This window comes from Haliotis rufescens, unplaced genomic scaffold (genome assembly GCF_023055435.1).
Source record: "Haliotis rufescens isolate VD_foot unplaced genomic scaffold, xgHalRufe1.0.p SCAF_1, whole genome shotgun sequence".
NCBI lineage: Eukaryota > Metazoa > Mollusca > Gastropoda > Lepetellida > Haliotidae > Haliotis > Haliotis rufescens.
The window spans coordinates 27,024,394-27,041,422 of NW_025963779.1; the positions used below are offsets into that span (position 1 = coordinate 27,024,394).

Below are 17,029 nucleotides of genomic sequence, written 5' to 3' on the forward strand. Positions count from 1 at the left end.
ATATTGCTAAAAGTGGCGTAAAACCACACTCACTCACAAAGGCGACTATGCTTGTCGTAAGAGGCGACTTACGGAATCAGGTGGTCAGGTTCGCTAACTTGGTTGATGCATGTATCTCAATTGTGTGGATTGATGCTCATGATGTCAATCACTAGATTGTCTCAATTATTTACAGACTGCCATCATATAGCTGGAATATTGCTGAGTGCAGCGTTAAACAACAAACAAACAAACAAACAAACATGACATTGTCTTTGTGTTTTGCCGTAAGTGTAAGTTGCATTATTCTTCATAATGACCCCGCACATGAAATGTGCCAAGGGTGGACAATTCAATTCATTTTCTCATAAAGCTTGTTACGTTTGTGGCCCACATGGTTGAATTTGGTTAGCGCCGCCCCCTGTGGGTGATATGGACACAAACCTAGATGTGTTTCAGGCAAGCGTGGTCATTCAGAATCCAAGATTCTTGTTCATAAAGAGGGAGCCCTGAAAAATTATTCTCTTCTATCATATTAATGGTATCTTGGTTATTTATGCTTTAAATATATTTTAATGCAAAAATCTGAAGATGACAAAGAGGCTTAAACATTTCGTCCTCAACAGGGTTAGACATAGTAACATCCAAGTATAGTGAGAATCTATCACTTAGGAGAAATGTGCTGTGGGATAGTTTGACTTAATATATAATACTCAAGAGAAGTTACAGAACACTCCATTCTTTCATATTACTGTAGTTAAGAAATGACAGATTACCTGTAGTAATATTAAGTGATATGTAGACTTCTTTTTTTTAGTAGTATATTGTGTTAACTCCTACTCAGGCAATATAATAAAAGAAGGTTTTCTTTTTGTGCCGTCATGGGAGCTTCTCTTCACTTTTCATCATTTTTCTAATGTGTTGTGCACTAACGTCGGCCATATTGTTTCTATGTTAATCCAAGTTTTTGTTACTGTGATATTAGAATCACAAGAATCATCTAGCCAGATTTAAGCAAATTGTACAAAGTGTATATTGCCTATTTCACTGTAATATGTGTTATTTTATTTTTGTCAATTGTTATTTAAATGTGAAAGCTAGACACAATGTAAATAAAGTCTTAATTACATGTGATTTTCTTGTTTTTGCTTGTCACAATATTTCAGTCATATCCTGGTGTGTTGGATTTGAGCATGACCAAGGAAGATGAATCTGTATCTATCGTGGAACACCTCTCACAAGTTTTCCTTAAAGTTACACATTTGAATAGCAAGGGTGGTGTAGTGAATACAGTGGTCGTCCATAGGTTTGATTTCCCAAATAGGGGGGAAAATGTAGGAAGTGGTGTAAAACCTCACTCACTCACTCACTCAGAACCATTTCAATCTAACTTTCACAAACATCCAAACAAATTCAAAGAACAAGCTGAAGCAATATTCACTGAGATTTTATTTGAAAGCTTATGTAAAGCCTACAGTAAACTGTAACACTGTTATGGCATTAAACACCATATACAAAGATTAGAGCACTCGGTGAGACCACCACACCAGGGGGACACTCCATGAAGTTGGATCATACATACTGTACAGACATGCTTCAAGTCCATCACAGACAAACCTACATTTCTTACATCAGCCCGATCCTAATGCTACATAAATAAACTTTCAGTGACAAAGAAAGTAGAAGTATTCCATCTTTCTTTGTTACACGTTCTGTCAATAAGATTCTTAAGAAATAGTTATTATTTTTTGGCCCACTAGAAATTGCAAATTTCTGTGTAAGTTTTAGATAGTGTTACGAAAGACATAAAACATTCATATACATGTCAACTAGCCTTTGCTTTAGCATAAGAAGATCAAGTAACAGAAAAGGGCTAGTTGGTCCATATCATGTAATAAACAGGTTAGTTTTTCCATATTACATAATAAACAGGCTAGATCCATATTACATAATAAACAGGCTAGTTGTTCCATATTACGTAATAAACAGGCTAGTTGTTCTATATTACGTAATAAACAGGCTAATTCTTCCATATGTAATAAACAGTCCAGTTGTTCCATATTACTTAATAAACAGGTTAGTTGTTCCATAGTACGTAATAAACAGGCTAGTTGTTCCATATTACGTTATAAACAGGCTAGTTGTTCCATATTATGTAATAAACAGGCTAGTTGTTCCATATTACGTTATAAACAGACTAGTTGTTCCATATTACTTTATAAACAGGTTAGTTGTTCCATATTACGTAATAAACAGTCCAGTTGTTCAATATTACGTAATAAATAGTTTGTTTTTGACATAATATGGAACAACTGGACTAAGTGCAAGTCTTCACCTACATACATTTATTTGACAAATCAATTACCGGCCCCTACACTTGCTCTTGTAGAAATTTAAAAAAATACTACTTGATAAAATCGACACCTTTTAGCCCTTACGTTGAACTGGGTTTGAAAGTACAACTGCAAACATTGAAAAGAAACATGCCATTTCTGTTTTCTGTCTAGTAACTTTCATGTCAGTTTCCCCCCATTGTTCTAAAGTTCAGTTCTAGTGGGCCTAAAGAGATCCTTACCACCCTCATTGTTTGCTATGATCATAATGTTATCACCATTGAGGACAAAAGCATGTTTTATTAAAGCCAATACGTTACAATATCCAACTTGGATATACCAGGAGATACCATCACCTTGTTTAGGTATTCTCCTCATGGAGTCAACCCCTGTTGAAAGAGGATGGTAGTGTACTTATTATGCATTTCACGCATTGAGCCTCAACGGAACTGCCCACAACAGTTACCATGGTTACAGAGGGGTAAACGAGTTGCAAGATGGCGTCACAAACTCACCACTGACGGCTGGTTAGGACATACTATTGAAAAAAAATACTGCAAAGAATTTGATGGAACAATCATATATAGTGGCATTAGTTTTGTGAAATGGACATGTCATGCAGTGAAATAAACACCTGTAGATGGGTGATTGCTGGTCATTATTGACTAGGGCCAACTCGGTAATTGTACAATAAATGAGATCTACTCCTCCGTAGAGGCTGACAACATCTGTAATGACAATATCTTGAGAAGTCTTTGTCATAACTGGACTAGCACAAGGTTTGGTGTAATGAATGGAGCCACTATTTCACAGAAAAGATATACTGGAAACTGAACTACAAAAACAGCAAATACAGTGAAAGCTCAAACTTGATAGAAGAATAGATATGATTTTCAAGTTTTGCAAACATGCAAGTTGAAACTATTGTCTGATATCGGTTCTAGCAGAATCCTCAATGCTATGGTCTAATCTCGGTTCTGGCAGAACCCTCAATGCTATGGTCTTACATTGGTTCTGGCAGAACCCTCAATGCTATGGTCTAATATCAGTTCTAGCAGAATCCTCAATGCTATGGTCTAATATCGGTCCTGGCCGAACCCTCAATTCTATGGTCTAATATCGGTCCTGGCCGAACCCTGAATTCTATGGTCTTACATTGGTTCTGGCAGAACCCTTAATGCTATGGTCCAATATCGGTTCTAGCAGAATCCTCAATGCTATGGTCTGATATCTGTTCTAGCAGAATCCTCAATGCCATGGTCTGATATCTCCTTTGTCTGGCAGTTAATGGCAGACCTTGGGCTACTGCAAATATTAATGCCCTTTAAAATAACGTTATACCAGGGTATGAAACTCCCAAACATTTCAGCCAGACCACAGGACTGGCTAGCTGAAATACTTGCCAGCCCTGACCAAAACCTGCCTGCCCACTATAATCATATGTTTCTCAGGATAAGCTAACGGGGTTTCTTTTTGGTTACATTTTATGATTCATCTTTACATGTGAATTAATGCTTATCATCGGGAAATATTTTGAATATTTTCACCAAATATAACCGACCGTCGGGCAGGGGGATTTGAAAATCTGGCAGCCCGAGTTGAAATCAACCCGTCTCGGACGGTCGGGCAGGCAGGTATTTCGAACACTGGTTATACTCAAAATATCGGTTCTGCCAGAAGCCCTAACACTATGGTCTAATATCGGATCTGGTAGAACCTTTATCAACGCTATGGTCTAATATCGGTTCAGGTAGAACCCTTATCAACGCTATGGTCTAATATCGGTTCTGGTAGAACCCTTATCAACGCTATGGTCTAATATCAGTTCTGCCAGAAGCCATAAGACTATGGTCTAATGTCGGATCTGGTAGAACCCTTATCAACGCTATGGTCTAATATCAGTTCTGCCAGAAGCCTTAACACTATGGTCTAATATCGGATCTGGTAGAACCTTTATCAACGCTATGGTCTAATATCGGATCTGGTAGAACCCTTATCAACGCTATGGTCTAATATCGGTTCTGCCAGAAGCCATAACACTATGGTCTAATATCGGTTCTGGTAGAACCCTTATCAACGCTATGGTCTAATATCGGTTCTGCCAGAAGCCATAACACTATGGTCTAATATCGGATCTGGTAGAACCCTTATCAACGCTATGGTCTAATATCAGTTCTGGCAGAACCCTTTTCAAGGCTGTAGTCTCTTTGGCACTCCTTTTATCTCTTACTAACTATATTTCTGATGGTCCACAGGACTTCAAGTAACTAGGTCTCTCTCTCCCAAGAAAATATTTGCATTGATGTAACCCTTTCCAACTGCAAATAACTTGTCAATGAGGTAAACTATCTCAGTTTCTGAAAGGCATGTCGTTTATAACACCCTTGTATCTCTCTTTAACTCATGACTAACAAACATATTGCAAGCAATTACCTCTAAGATGACTCCAAATACATACAAGGCAGAATTACAGATATCATCTTACCAATCATACTAAGGTCGAGTATGACCTGATAAACAAAAGGTTAGGTCCTCATATTTTTTTAGTTAGTTTACAAGACTACCGAAAACGAAAGACTGAAATTTGAAAAATATTAAATGACCTCTGACCTTTTCATTCAGCCAACTCTCTTTTAAAATTAAGTGAAATTAAAAAACCACAAGATTTTATCACTGCTGTTCGTAAGAAATGGTGAATAAGATGCACAAAAATCTCTATTCCAACAAAAACACAATCCAATCAATTAAATTTTGTTATTGTTTCCCACTCATACTTCCATAATGGTGTGACCTACAAGTTTGTTATTCATTCATTATTAGCAGTGCTAACCTGGAACTTGAAATTATTACTTATTTTCTTTCGACGATGTATACTGAATTTTAGGCCAAAATATTTGTAAACCAACCAATAAACATACAAGGCCTAATTTTGCATCCAAGACTTGACAAACACTGTGGACCAGTACACATGCACGGAGCATTCTCTGCCATTGTTTTCAATTCCTGTGCTACTAAAACCTGTAGCCGTGTATAAAGATATGAGAATTAAGCAGTAACAATACTACATGTTGTAAATGAGACTTGGTATAAGAGAGACATATATTACCCAAAAAGCAAAGAGATTCAAAACAAATAAAACATTTACAAATAATGTTCATGCTAGCAAAAAGCACTAACATGATAACCCACAAACAAGGCAAAACGGCAGTAACTACAAGAGCATTGTGATATACAACAGACATGATGACAGTAGGCTATATACATGGCCTACAGCTCTGCTTGTGACTTTGATCCTGTATATACAAATGGTGGGACTTTATGTATATAAACAACAAATACATAATAACTAATGTAAACAACATACAAGCAGGTCAATAAATGACCAAAACTAGAAATCCTGGTCTTGTAAGGTGATGCTGGTTCCTGCAGTCGAGAAGGTACTTATTCAATTCTATTGAATCCAATTGGAAATGGAGGAAGCACACTTTTAACCTTTACATCATTATACTGTGTATTGTACCTCCTTTCCACCATGACGGGTAAGTGATGTCACCATCTCTATCAGCAACTTTCCAACGTAAGAGAATGAGTTTGCTATTACGCTGCTTTCTTTTTGCAATATTTCAGCAATATGCCAGCAGGGACACCGATGTGGGGATTCAAACTCGGGTCTTCGACGTGATGAGTGAACGCCTTAACCATTAAGCTACCCTACCACCCCCAACTTTCGAGGTATTTGTTTTGTATATCAATGTTAAATGATTGGACAGCTATTTATACGTTTGTGTGATTCTAATCAGATGAATCACAAATCTATGGTTTGTCCAGGGTACTTATCAACAGATAGAATCATTTTTTTCTTGTAATCTGGGATGTACAGCTGACGGTATCGGATAAAAGGACATCAAGATGAAAAGTAGTTAGTTTTTCAGAAATCAAGCATTATGAATTGTTATCAACCATCAAGTGTTTTTCTATCTCCAAAGTCAAAGATTTACCCAGGTGGGGAGAAGGTGCCACTTTGTCTTAGGGTTAAATATTTTCTCAGGATAATTAAATGTAACTAGTATAAACATCTCATTTTCTTGAGTAGCTCCTATGCGACTTGTTGTTGTGCTGCTATGTGGCTGTGTAGAAGTTATATCCCTCTCCATGTTACAAGGGAATAAGGAACCATTACCATTTCTGTAAGGTATTCACTGTAAAGTTCAGTTGTATGTTTGATCAATTAAGAGATAAAAATAGCCCAAGGAAAACAGGTCATCTATTACATTTACAAAATGCTTAGTGCAAATACAATTACATGCACATATATGCTTTTGAGGAAATATTTATAATTTAGCTGCTTGTAAATGCGTAACTATTTCCTACAAATGTACCAGAATATTTTCACCTATGAACAGCATTAACACTGCATGTTGTATGGCAACATCTATGTATTGAAACAAGTGTACAATGGCAAGTGGATTCCCAATTATGAAGGGATATTTACTAATTAATTATATAAAAAGAGCAGGCTGACAACCTATATAGTTTTGGATATCAAAAGTTCTTTAAAACCTTTAACTCCACAAACAAAAGATGACAAGGACAACACCCATGCTTGTCAACATAAATATTGTAACGTACTGCCTTCTCCAGGGTTGTCACAAGTCTATGCTACAAGGAAACAATATTGAATTAAAGCTTAGATATTTATCAGGACAAGTGCAAATAGTCATAGGCAAAACATCTTGTAGCTCTTTTTCGAATATGTATTTTTGTTTAAGGCCAACCTCAGCAGTGTTCTATCCAATCTCATTAAAATCAGATCTTAGTTCTCGCTACCGCTAAACAAAGATCTGAGGACATCCCATTACGGGTCACGTCAGACCGACCTTGTGCGAACTTTGACCGACCAGTGAAATGACTAAAAAGAAGTTCAAATTAGCCAATCAGAAGGCAGCTTTCTCGTGCTTTACGGCACTTATTTCAAATTGACGACTACGCTTCGAAACATATTTTGACAAATTCTCGATAAAAAAATTGAAACCTGAACAAAAAAATATTTTGCAATGGCTAATAGATAGTCTAGATTGTATGGATTCAGTCGTTAAGCCCGTAACTATCATTCGGAATACCCCGCGGTAAAGTTTTCGAGGTTGCGAGATTAGAAATCACATTCCGACTGATACTTTCATGATCTTGTAAGCGACGCTCTGATTGGTCGGATGAAAGGTTGTTCTGACGCGACCCCTAATAGGATGTCCTCAGATCTTTATTTAGCGGTAGCGAGAATTAAGATCTGATTTTAATGAGATTGTTTTCTAGCAATATGGCAATAAACCACTAAATCTTTTTAATAATTTTCACTTTTTATGTTGACTGCTGCACTATTGGAGCTATGAAGGCAAATTGGGAATAGTTTCGTAGATGTAATGGTAAAATAACCAAGGCAAATTCCACATGTACTATCAATATCTTTTGAAAAAATATGAAATGTTGAATAAATAAAAAAAACATGTTACCGGTAATTAATACTGAAAAAGAATTCATGACCTTTAAAGCATACAAATTACTTTGATACAAAAAGACAAAATGATAATCTTGCTAAACAAAGAAACGGTAAACAGAGAAAATGCCAGCTGTTGTCATGCACACAATCTGGCAATCCTGCGCAAATCACAAAGTTCTAATACTGTTTTAATATCAATGAAGCAAATCTCTATCATAAGAACAAATTCAAATGTAACAAACGAAATAAACTCTCAATTTTTACACAACATTATAATGTCCCAAACTCACAACCCTGACATGTAATTTGTTTGTTATAGCAAGAATGAGAAGTTGAGTCTAAACAACAACACATGATTACATGGCTACATGGACGAACACATAGCTTACACGGGGCATGCAGACATCAGCAACACCAACTCACAACTCATTCAGACAGGTAGGGTCTCACTCAGGGTCTCAGTCAGGGTCTAGATCAATTGGAATCTGCTTTATGAGGATCAAGGTTATGCTAAACTTCACACATTCTGTTGAACCTCTTCATGAAGCCCGATACTGCTGTGTCACAGGTCCATCTTGGAGCACTAACCCACCACCTCTGGATGATTAAAGTTGGTTATCTCACAGTAATCATAACAGACTTTCAACACTGTGCTAAAACATGATTCCCTGTTTGTCATAACAAATATGCTATACTGCTAAAGGTCGTCGAATAGTAGTACAATACACTTCCCTGTTGGACCTAAATGACACACCACAGCGCATCAGAATAGGAGGGGCCCAGATCACATTCCATGATCAAATACAACCATTATTTCATTTCAACATGAGGTTAAGTTAAGCTAAGGAACGTTTGTGTTCTGTGTTCTGCAGCTTGACTCCTGAGAGTTTCTAGAGCTTTGGTCCTGCTCTACACTGAAGCACATGTAACACATGTGGAGTCTCCCTAAGCATGTAACTTTGTCCAAAATATGCTTCTGTCCACCTAGCAGTGAATGGCTACCCACTAGGATGAGATGGTAATGTGACTGTTAACTTTCTAGTGAATTGTGAGGCAGATTAGGTTGTATACTCCCTCAGGGAGCTGAGAATCAAACTCCAGTGGCTGGCGTAAAAACGGAATATAGTGTAATATAATAATTAAGTTATTATTATTGAAAACCCATTCTGTTCAGGCCAAACTTGGTGCATAATGAATGGTGTAGCATCAACTGGACAAATCAAGGCTTCATAAAGAAGTTCAACAGTGTATCCTATAGTGTACCTTATAGGGCTGCGGTCTAGTGGATAGAGCATCTGCCTAGATGGTGGAAGGTTAGTGGTTCAATCCCCGGCCACGTCAGACCAAAAGACAATAGAAGATGATACCTGTTACCCATCTTGTTACCCAGCCTGGCATTAAGGGAATTACACAAGGAGTGGTCACATGAGAGTCAGTATATTTAATGTGTCTGAGTGGGCTAGTCATGATAAACTGTGACATAGTATATCAGTGGGCACGAGCACGTACACACCTCTCTTCATCTTGGGCCCATTTGACTGCTAAATCAAGATAAAGTGGTCACTCACGGGTTGTCACAATCAACAAATGCATAACCTTATAGGTAGCAACATTCACACTCACATCTCACTGGCCCCCATGTTGACTAGAAAACTACTGAGTATTTTTTAACGTCATTACTGTGACCAACAGAAACTAAGATTTAAAACCATGTCCTACACGTCATGCAGCTCCAGGAGAAAACCAATTTTGGTCTTGTGTCCAAAAACTTCCTGCAAACATTTCCATCAATTCATAGATATCAAGACAGAAACAAACATTATGTAGAAATACATCAGTGACAAACGTTTTGCTGAGAAATTGTAGGGATTGTTGATTTTACAATGTTGTTTGTACAGTGCGTTGCATGTCCATGGTATTAAGACATTTTCTTAAAAACAACAACACACAAATGCATCTCAGCAGGTTTTCGTTTCAAAATCAAGAAACATTGGAGCAGATTTCATAACAGCATGAGCTTGTATTAAAGATTCTGTGCCAGTGTGGTGCTATCAATATGATCAGAATCATCATGGGTGCAGGGTTGGTGATAATCTTAACAAAACAAAACTGTTATCACATATTTGGGCAAGCAGACTTCATGGACAATTTCAATCAGTCATCAATTAACTAACAAACCTGCTAACCGATTCTCTAAACAAATGCGTACATCTGAAACGATTAATGGGTTCCTGTGACCAGAAAAGAGTACTCAGCTCTAGTAATATATTCACCATCAGCACAATTCAGAAAATAAACAAAAGGTTTTAACGTCAATCGTTTGACAAACAAAACGATACCAACCAACAATTGAAACTAAGTACTCGAAACATGGCGACAGGTCTACAATGGTCGTACAGCTTCAGTCTATGAGGAAGAACTCTTCGTCCAAGTATGTTCCCTGTCTCTTTTCCTGCAGACACTGGCCTTTGCTGGAGAAATGATCTAGGGGAAATGTCTCGGACCTATTTCTGAAACATACAATGGCAATTATCAGACACTGCCATCATCCTGTCTACAAAAAATGGAACTCTAATCACAAGTTTAAGAAATTGTAGCCTGTCAGTTCTAAGACAGACAGAATGATTAGGCGGGGGTAGTCAGGTGATCATGTTGTGAAGGTGGCAATGCACAGGATTACAGTTGACCCATTTGTTTGGGTGGTGACCATGGTGATCTTGGGATGTGTTCAGGCAAAATATTTTTAGAAATTGGAAACTTTGTTCTAAGCACGTTTCCATATAAGGATGCAAAAGAAGGAAGAAATGCATAGTGTGAGATGGGATAAGATTAAAAATTTATATCATATTGCATCAGTTCCTATAAGACAAAAATGTGATCCACACATTAGCTAAATGTTTGTTATCTAGCCATGAATCAAAGTAATATTGTAAATATTTCAGTGAAGATTTACAATATTAATTTTCATGAACCAAAATTAATATGAATTGGCAATACCAGGAATGGAGATTTACATGGAAAGTGCTCTTGTCTAGAAATATTAGCTGGGCCATATACTATGACTCAACAATACTGAAAATAATTCCAAAACATAACTTCAGACTAAAACATACTTGGATCAAATTGTAAATGTGTATGATTCCCATTGTCATCAGGAGAGCTAAGAATGCAAAAGTGTTTTAAATATAGCAAACACACAGCCTTCCAATTGTGGGTGTTCTTCAACTTGTTTTGAGTAGTATAAATGTAAGCCTTCAAGGTAACATACTTGAGCTGTGAGCTGTTTGGCCAGTATATATGCTGGTCTCCGAAGCTGAAATTCTCGTCGCCTATGAGCTCCTTGGCCCAGGACTGGTTGTTATAGGGGGGCTGCGTCCCTCCTAACTCTGCAGGTAAGATGTCTTTGTTGATGTGCTGGTGGAGGGTTGTCAAGTTAATACCATGCATCTGGATCTACAAACAAGTCAAAGTACCGCATATTACATTCTATGTTCCTCCAGATACTTTAAATCATGAAATTAACTACAGCAGGAATCTATGTGAAAACTGTAAGTGCCCCTTGTGCGCTTTAATAAATACTGCATATGATGGAACCAATGAGATATGTCACATAACATCATGAACATAGCTCCCAAAAATCAGTGAGATATATCACATAACAGCTCCAATAATCAGTGAGATCAATCACATAACACAGCTCCCAGTAATCAGTGAGATATATCACATAACACCTCCAATAATCAGTGAGATCTATAACATAACATAGCTCCCAATAATCAGTGAGATCTATCACATAAAATAGCTCCCAATAATCAGTGAGATATATCACATAACATAGTTCCCAATAATCAGTGAGATATATCACAACACCTCCAATAATCAGTGAGATCTATCACATAAACTAGCTCCCATTAATCAGTGAGATATATCACATAACATAGCTCCCAATAAACTCTGTATTTCAGTGCTAGTACAGCCTCAAGTCTGGTTCCCACTCTTTACAAATGGATCAAGCAGGAACTGTTGTCAAATGTGCATAACAACATCTTTTTGTTCAAATAACTTTGTCAGATAATTAATACTTTGAGACAAAACACTGCTCATCCACAACATGTAAATGTGCAGTACAGTGACAGCAGACATAGCAATGCTGAAGTAATACATAATAGCTTCCTTACATTCAAAAGACCATGACAATGGAAGCCATGCAACCTTTACATCTTCATGCGTTCACCAGAATGTGCCTTATTTGGCATTCCTGCTACTAACTTCATGGAAATCAACTCAGATATAAATCTGTCCCCACTGCACAAATTGTACTGAACTGTTCAGGGAATGTTTTGTCATGTTATGATTTTAATAATGCTAGAAAACCCTGTTCTGAGTGTGTAAGTGGTTGTTTTTAATTCTACATTGAACAATATTCCAGTTATGAAATGATGTGTCTGCTTCATGAGGGAGGAAAGCCCAAAGTGATGCAGGTCTGACTTTTACCCACAAGCTTGGTGCTGACAAACCTAGAAACATAATTGAGGGCCAACTGAGATTCAAACTCACGATCATAGGTTTCTGGCAAGCGTAAGGGATGCAACTCTGCACAGGTAATTTTGGTGCCTTTAAGACAACTGGGCCACTTGTGCTCCCCAGGCAAGTATGTTTTGCACCAGAAAGAATTGGGTTAAAAGATCACTGGAACCAGGAAGGGGTTTCTGTTATTGTGCATCCTAGCATAAGCTTTAATATTCATAGTTCTGCATACATGACATGAAATTATTGATTCTTTGAATGAACTTATGATTACCTTGTTTCTATTTTTCTCCTTAAGAAACGGACGTAACATTTTGAAAATTGCTTCGATGTACCATGGCTGATTTACAAAATGTATAGCAGCAAATCTGGCCGGGAAACAATCCTGAAACACAGACAATGGATAACAATATGTTCATTAGACATGTTACATTATATGCAGACAAGACAACTATCACCATGATCACCCTATAGTAGAGTGATGCTAAGTATCCTAAACATGATATATCCCTCCACTGTATGGTATATCTAAGAAAAACAACAGTGAACAGTACGCATGGTATGATGAAAAATATATCTATCATGTCCATAACTTGTGTTGACAATAGTATCACAGTCGTTGAGAATCAAATGTCATTTTGAGAACTGATATGAGTAGAGATGAGTTACTTTAAGTTGTTACGTAACTGTGATAATCAGAGACACTTGTAAAGCTGGAAAATAGTTGACTTCTTAAACATGTTAAAGCAGGGACTGGTCATTATGGCAGGGTTGAGATTGGTCTTAGGACTGTATCATATTTTGCTTACCCCTGACTCATGCCCATGCCCCTCCCCCACCCTCCCATACCTGTAACAAATTCCCATGACACACATACCCGTAAAAAATGACTAGTCACTAAAAATTTATAACTCTTTTATTTGAAATAAATAGAACTGTCATCTTTTCATGCCCTTCCCTCCAACCATAGTTGTGTTAATTTTAATAAATACTTACTTGTAAACCCTCTATCATCAACTTCAAAATTTTAGGATTTAACCAAGTTGACTGTTTGAATGTAAACTGACTCCAGTCCACAACCACAACAAAACCATTTATCTGCACTTCATCACTGTCTACCAACTTCTCTAATGTCAAGAGAATAGCTCGATATATTGCAGCAAGCCCGTAACGGGAATTGTCCCAGTTTGCAGAGTAAAGCACCAATATTCTTCTTCCGAATACATCCGGTTCAGGCAAGACTCCTGGCAAGCCATCGTACAAGGCTTCTTTGACGCCAGGTTCCGAGGCCTGGAATCTCTTGAACAGGTTGGGGTTGTTTTGCCGATACTCAAAATATCGGGCATATAGTTTGAAGGTTTCAAGTGTGTTGAATTTTCTTGCTCTGAGAAACCTGATGATAAACCCCTCATCTTCTCTCAAAAACTCTGAAAAGGTGAAACAAGACAAGGTAATCAACGGTATGTACTGACAATAAATGTTAATACTACTTTCTCCAGGTAATTCTAATCAAACCATAGTCTGGTCAATCTGAGGTTTTAAATCACAACAACCACCTCTGATTGAATCACCTGATCTGAGTGCCACATCAACACAAAGGTTGATATCCATAGTAGGTTACATCTTCTAGTTTTGATAAATAGGTTAGTGGACACTCTTTTCTCGGGAAGATGAGTAAGTTACATCTTTCACAATTATTACCGGTAGACATTTTGAAATAGTTATATAAATACAATTAAAGGCTACAAAATGCAGTGTTGCATGACAGATTAACTATAGTAATATGAAAGAATTGGGTGTTTTTTAACTTCTTTTGAGTTGTGTATGTGTCAATACACTTTGGGCAGAAAACGTGAAACACATCAATAAACATGATAAAAAGGTCCATTAAAAATCTTAGGAAAAATGCAGAGCTTGAAATTTGGTACTTCTCTATATCTAACTGTGACAACACATTTTACTTATTTCTGTTCACCAACATCAAAGAGGTCACATTTAATTTTGTAATAGATTAGAATTAAAGACTTATCTCCTCATCAACACATACATAATGTAGAATTATCAGCAGGGCTGTAACAGTTTGAAATAAAGATTAAAAGTCTAGGGGTCCATGACTCTCTTTAACTCAAGGTGAAAACACAGATTTTGTATGTTTAGGGATCCCTAGATAAAATACTCCATCCCTCTTACACTGTTGAGTCCTAAGGCTGATTGACCACTACCCCACCAGTTTGTTACTTCAGCCACAAGGCCAAAGCCTAAAACATTTGAAGCCAAGCATGATTAGCCCACGTTTCGACTATAAGCCAATAAGATTCAAGCGTTTTGGGCACAGACTGTCACAACTTTTAACTTCCTCGCAACAACACCTACTGATATCAGGCCTGGTTATGATCTGTTCTTGCACTGCCGACACACTCTCTTGCCGTTGTTCAGGGACTTCACGGAGCTCATGGCGGGCTTTTCGGATCAGCTCTTCTGGTAGCCCCCATCCATACTCCGCCATATCACAACGAGACACGATGTTGAAAGACAGTGTCACCAAACCTGTTGGAAGTGAGGACATGCATAGTATCGAACAATCCAATTTCAAACCATATGTCAAAATAGCTTTACTTGCTAGAGTGAGAGAGTGAGTGAGTGAGTATGGTTTTATGCGTCTTTTAGCAATATTCCAGCAATATCACGACGGGGGGACACCAGAAATGGGCTTTACACATTGTACCCATGTCAGGAATCAAACCTGGGTCTTCAGCGTGACAAGCGAACGCTTTAACCACTAAGCTACCCGACCGCCCCTTACCTGCCAGACCACTGTAACCTACTCATCCCTCAATAGTCTCATTTGAACTACTAAAGAGATCCTTAACAAGTACACTCAAAATATTTAGAACATACGACCAAAGTTGCAGTTTCATAAGAAGAATTAGGGCGAGGGTCAAATTGGGGGACAAGCAGGTATTGAGAAACATGACATTTATTTAACAAGCCCCCCAAAATAAAATGTGCATAATGGTGTTATGTGGCTGTGTATATTGTACGTATATTTCTGTTTCTGTGATTGTTTGGGGGCACAGGTGGCACAGGCGTCTAAGGCACTGCGTCCCTTGGGCACGCTAGCAACATGATTGTGGGCTCTATTCCCGGTTCGACCTAATATGTTTCTAGGTTTATTAGAACCATACCCGTGCTCTCAGGGTTTCACCAGTAGTTAACATCTGCGACCTGCATCCCTTCGGCTTACCATCCACATTAAGCTGACAGGCTGTGAAGTAACTAGAATACTGTTCAAAGCAGTGTTAAACCCAACCAGGTCACACACATTATGATTGTTAGTGGCAGCAAAACTAACTCTCATAGTATGTTGTTAGCTGTTAGAAAGCACATAAGGTAGAGTGACCTCACTTGGTGTTCTTCAGCCCTTCGTTACCCTTCTGGTATAGAGAGCTCCACTTTGAGTAGTTTGTTTACAGTTATCGATTCACTACCTCATTTAACACACCTTGCGAGGTAACAGTTTCTTGAAGGCTGGCCGTACCTATACAAGAGCGAGATGAGGGCAATTTGAGGCATTCTATGATTTGACTTGCAACATATCGACTTGCCCAGTGTGGACTGGATAGCTATTTGAAAACACTGACTTTTATGACTGCTTCCAAATCTGTTACCTGGATTCAAGAACAGAGCATGTGCCTCATTCAAGACATTAGACTGTGACAAATTCTGTTATTTATTTTTGCTGCCACATATTTAACACATTGTATTGCCTTTTATAATGGTAAACCTAATCCTATGTGTTTCAATATAATTTATTGATTATTCATTGATCCTGTCTGGTTAGTTACTGATTTCACAATTTAGTTCTGTACATACTGATTTCTAACCTCAAGTTCACGAGTGGAATCAACTCCTAATGGATAGACCAATGTTTGACTAAGGGAAGATCCAGGTTAGAATAGGTCTTCAGCAACCCCCATGCCTGTCTAAGAGGTGACTTACGGGATCGGGTGGTCAGGCTCGCTGAATTGTTTCATGCATGTCATCGTATCCCAACTGTGTGGATCGATGCTCATGATATAAATCACTGGAATATCTGGTCGAAATTTGATTATTTACAGATCGCTGACAGATAGCTGGAATATGGCTGAGTGCTGTGTTGAACAACAAACACTGTATGTGTACAATGTAACAATGGGGAACGTGTCAGTGTAAAACAGGAACAGGGAAATTTGGATGGAAAGTATCCTATTTGACAGTACCCTGTCACTGAACAGGAAGAACCAAGACCTAAATTTAGTCTTGAATCCTGAATTGTTCGAACTTTGGAATTCGGGAACAAATTCATACTATCCAACCATAGTGTTTATTGTGTATGACAGCGAAAAAAGAATTAGTCATATGAAAAAGTAATAGTTTCCAACAAGTGTAGACTGAAAATTTAATTTGACAGTTCCCATGCTCGAGTTGGTTCCAGCAGAGACCATAATATGGTTTTTAGTTCCAGTCACATCGGCTGAATCCACGGAATTATTGATGTGCTGAACGTATGGTTGTTCTGAATTATTATTCAAAATTCATTTTAATTACATAACGTAGAGTTTAGAAAGCTATACCATACCTGAAGGTGTTGGGTTGTGCCAGAATGACCGAGTGCGTCGGCTTCACTGCGGCAAGATATTCATGCAGCCGACATATA

General features: G+C 37.9%; 1 protein-coding gene across 1 annotated transcript; it reads right to left on the reverse strand.

The window, feature by feature from the left end:
- Window positions 1-7,494: 7,494 nt before the first annotated feature.
- LOC125378575 (clavesin-2-like) lies at window positions 7,495-17,029 on the reverse strand. The gene is made up of 6 exons (XM_048394029.1): window positions 16,952-17,029; window positions 14,707-14,880; window positions 13,330-13,760; window positions 12,608-12,718; window positions 11,075-11,259; window positions 7,495-10,316 (listed from the first exon to the last, which is right to left on the reverse strand). Exons 2-6 carry the CDS (start codon window positions 14,837-14,839, stop codon window positions 10,208-10,210), a joined length of 969 nt encoding a protein of 322 aa, XP_048249986.1. The 5' UTR covers window positions 14,840-14,880; window positions 16,952-17,029; the 3' UTR covers window positions 7,495-10,207.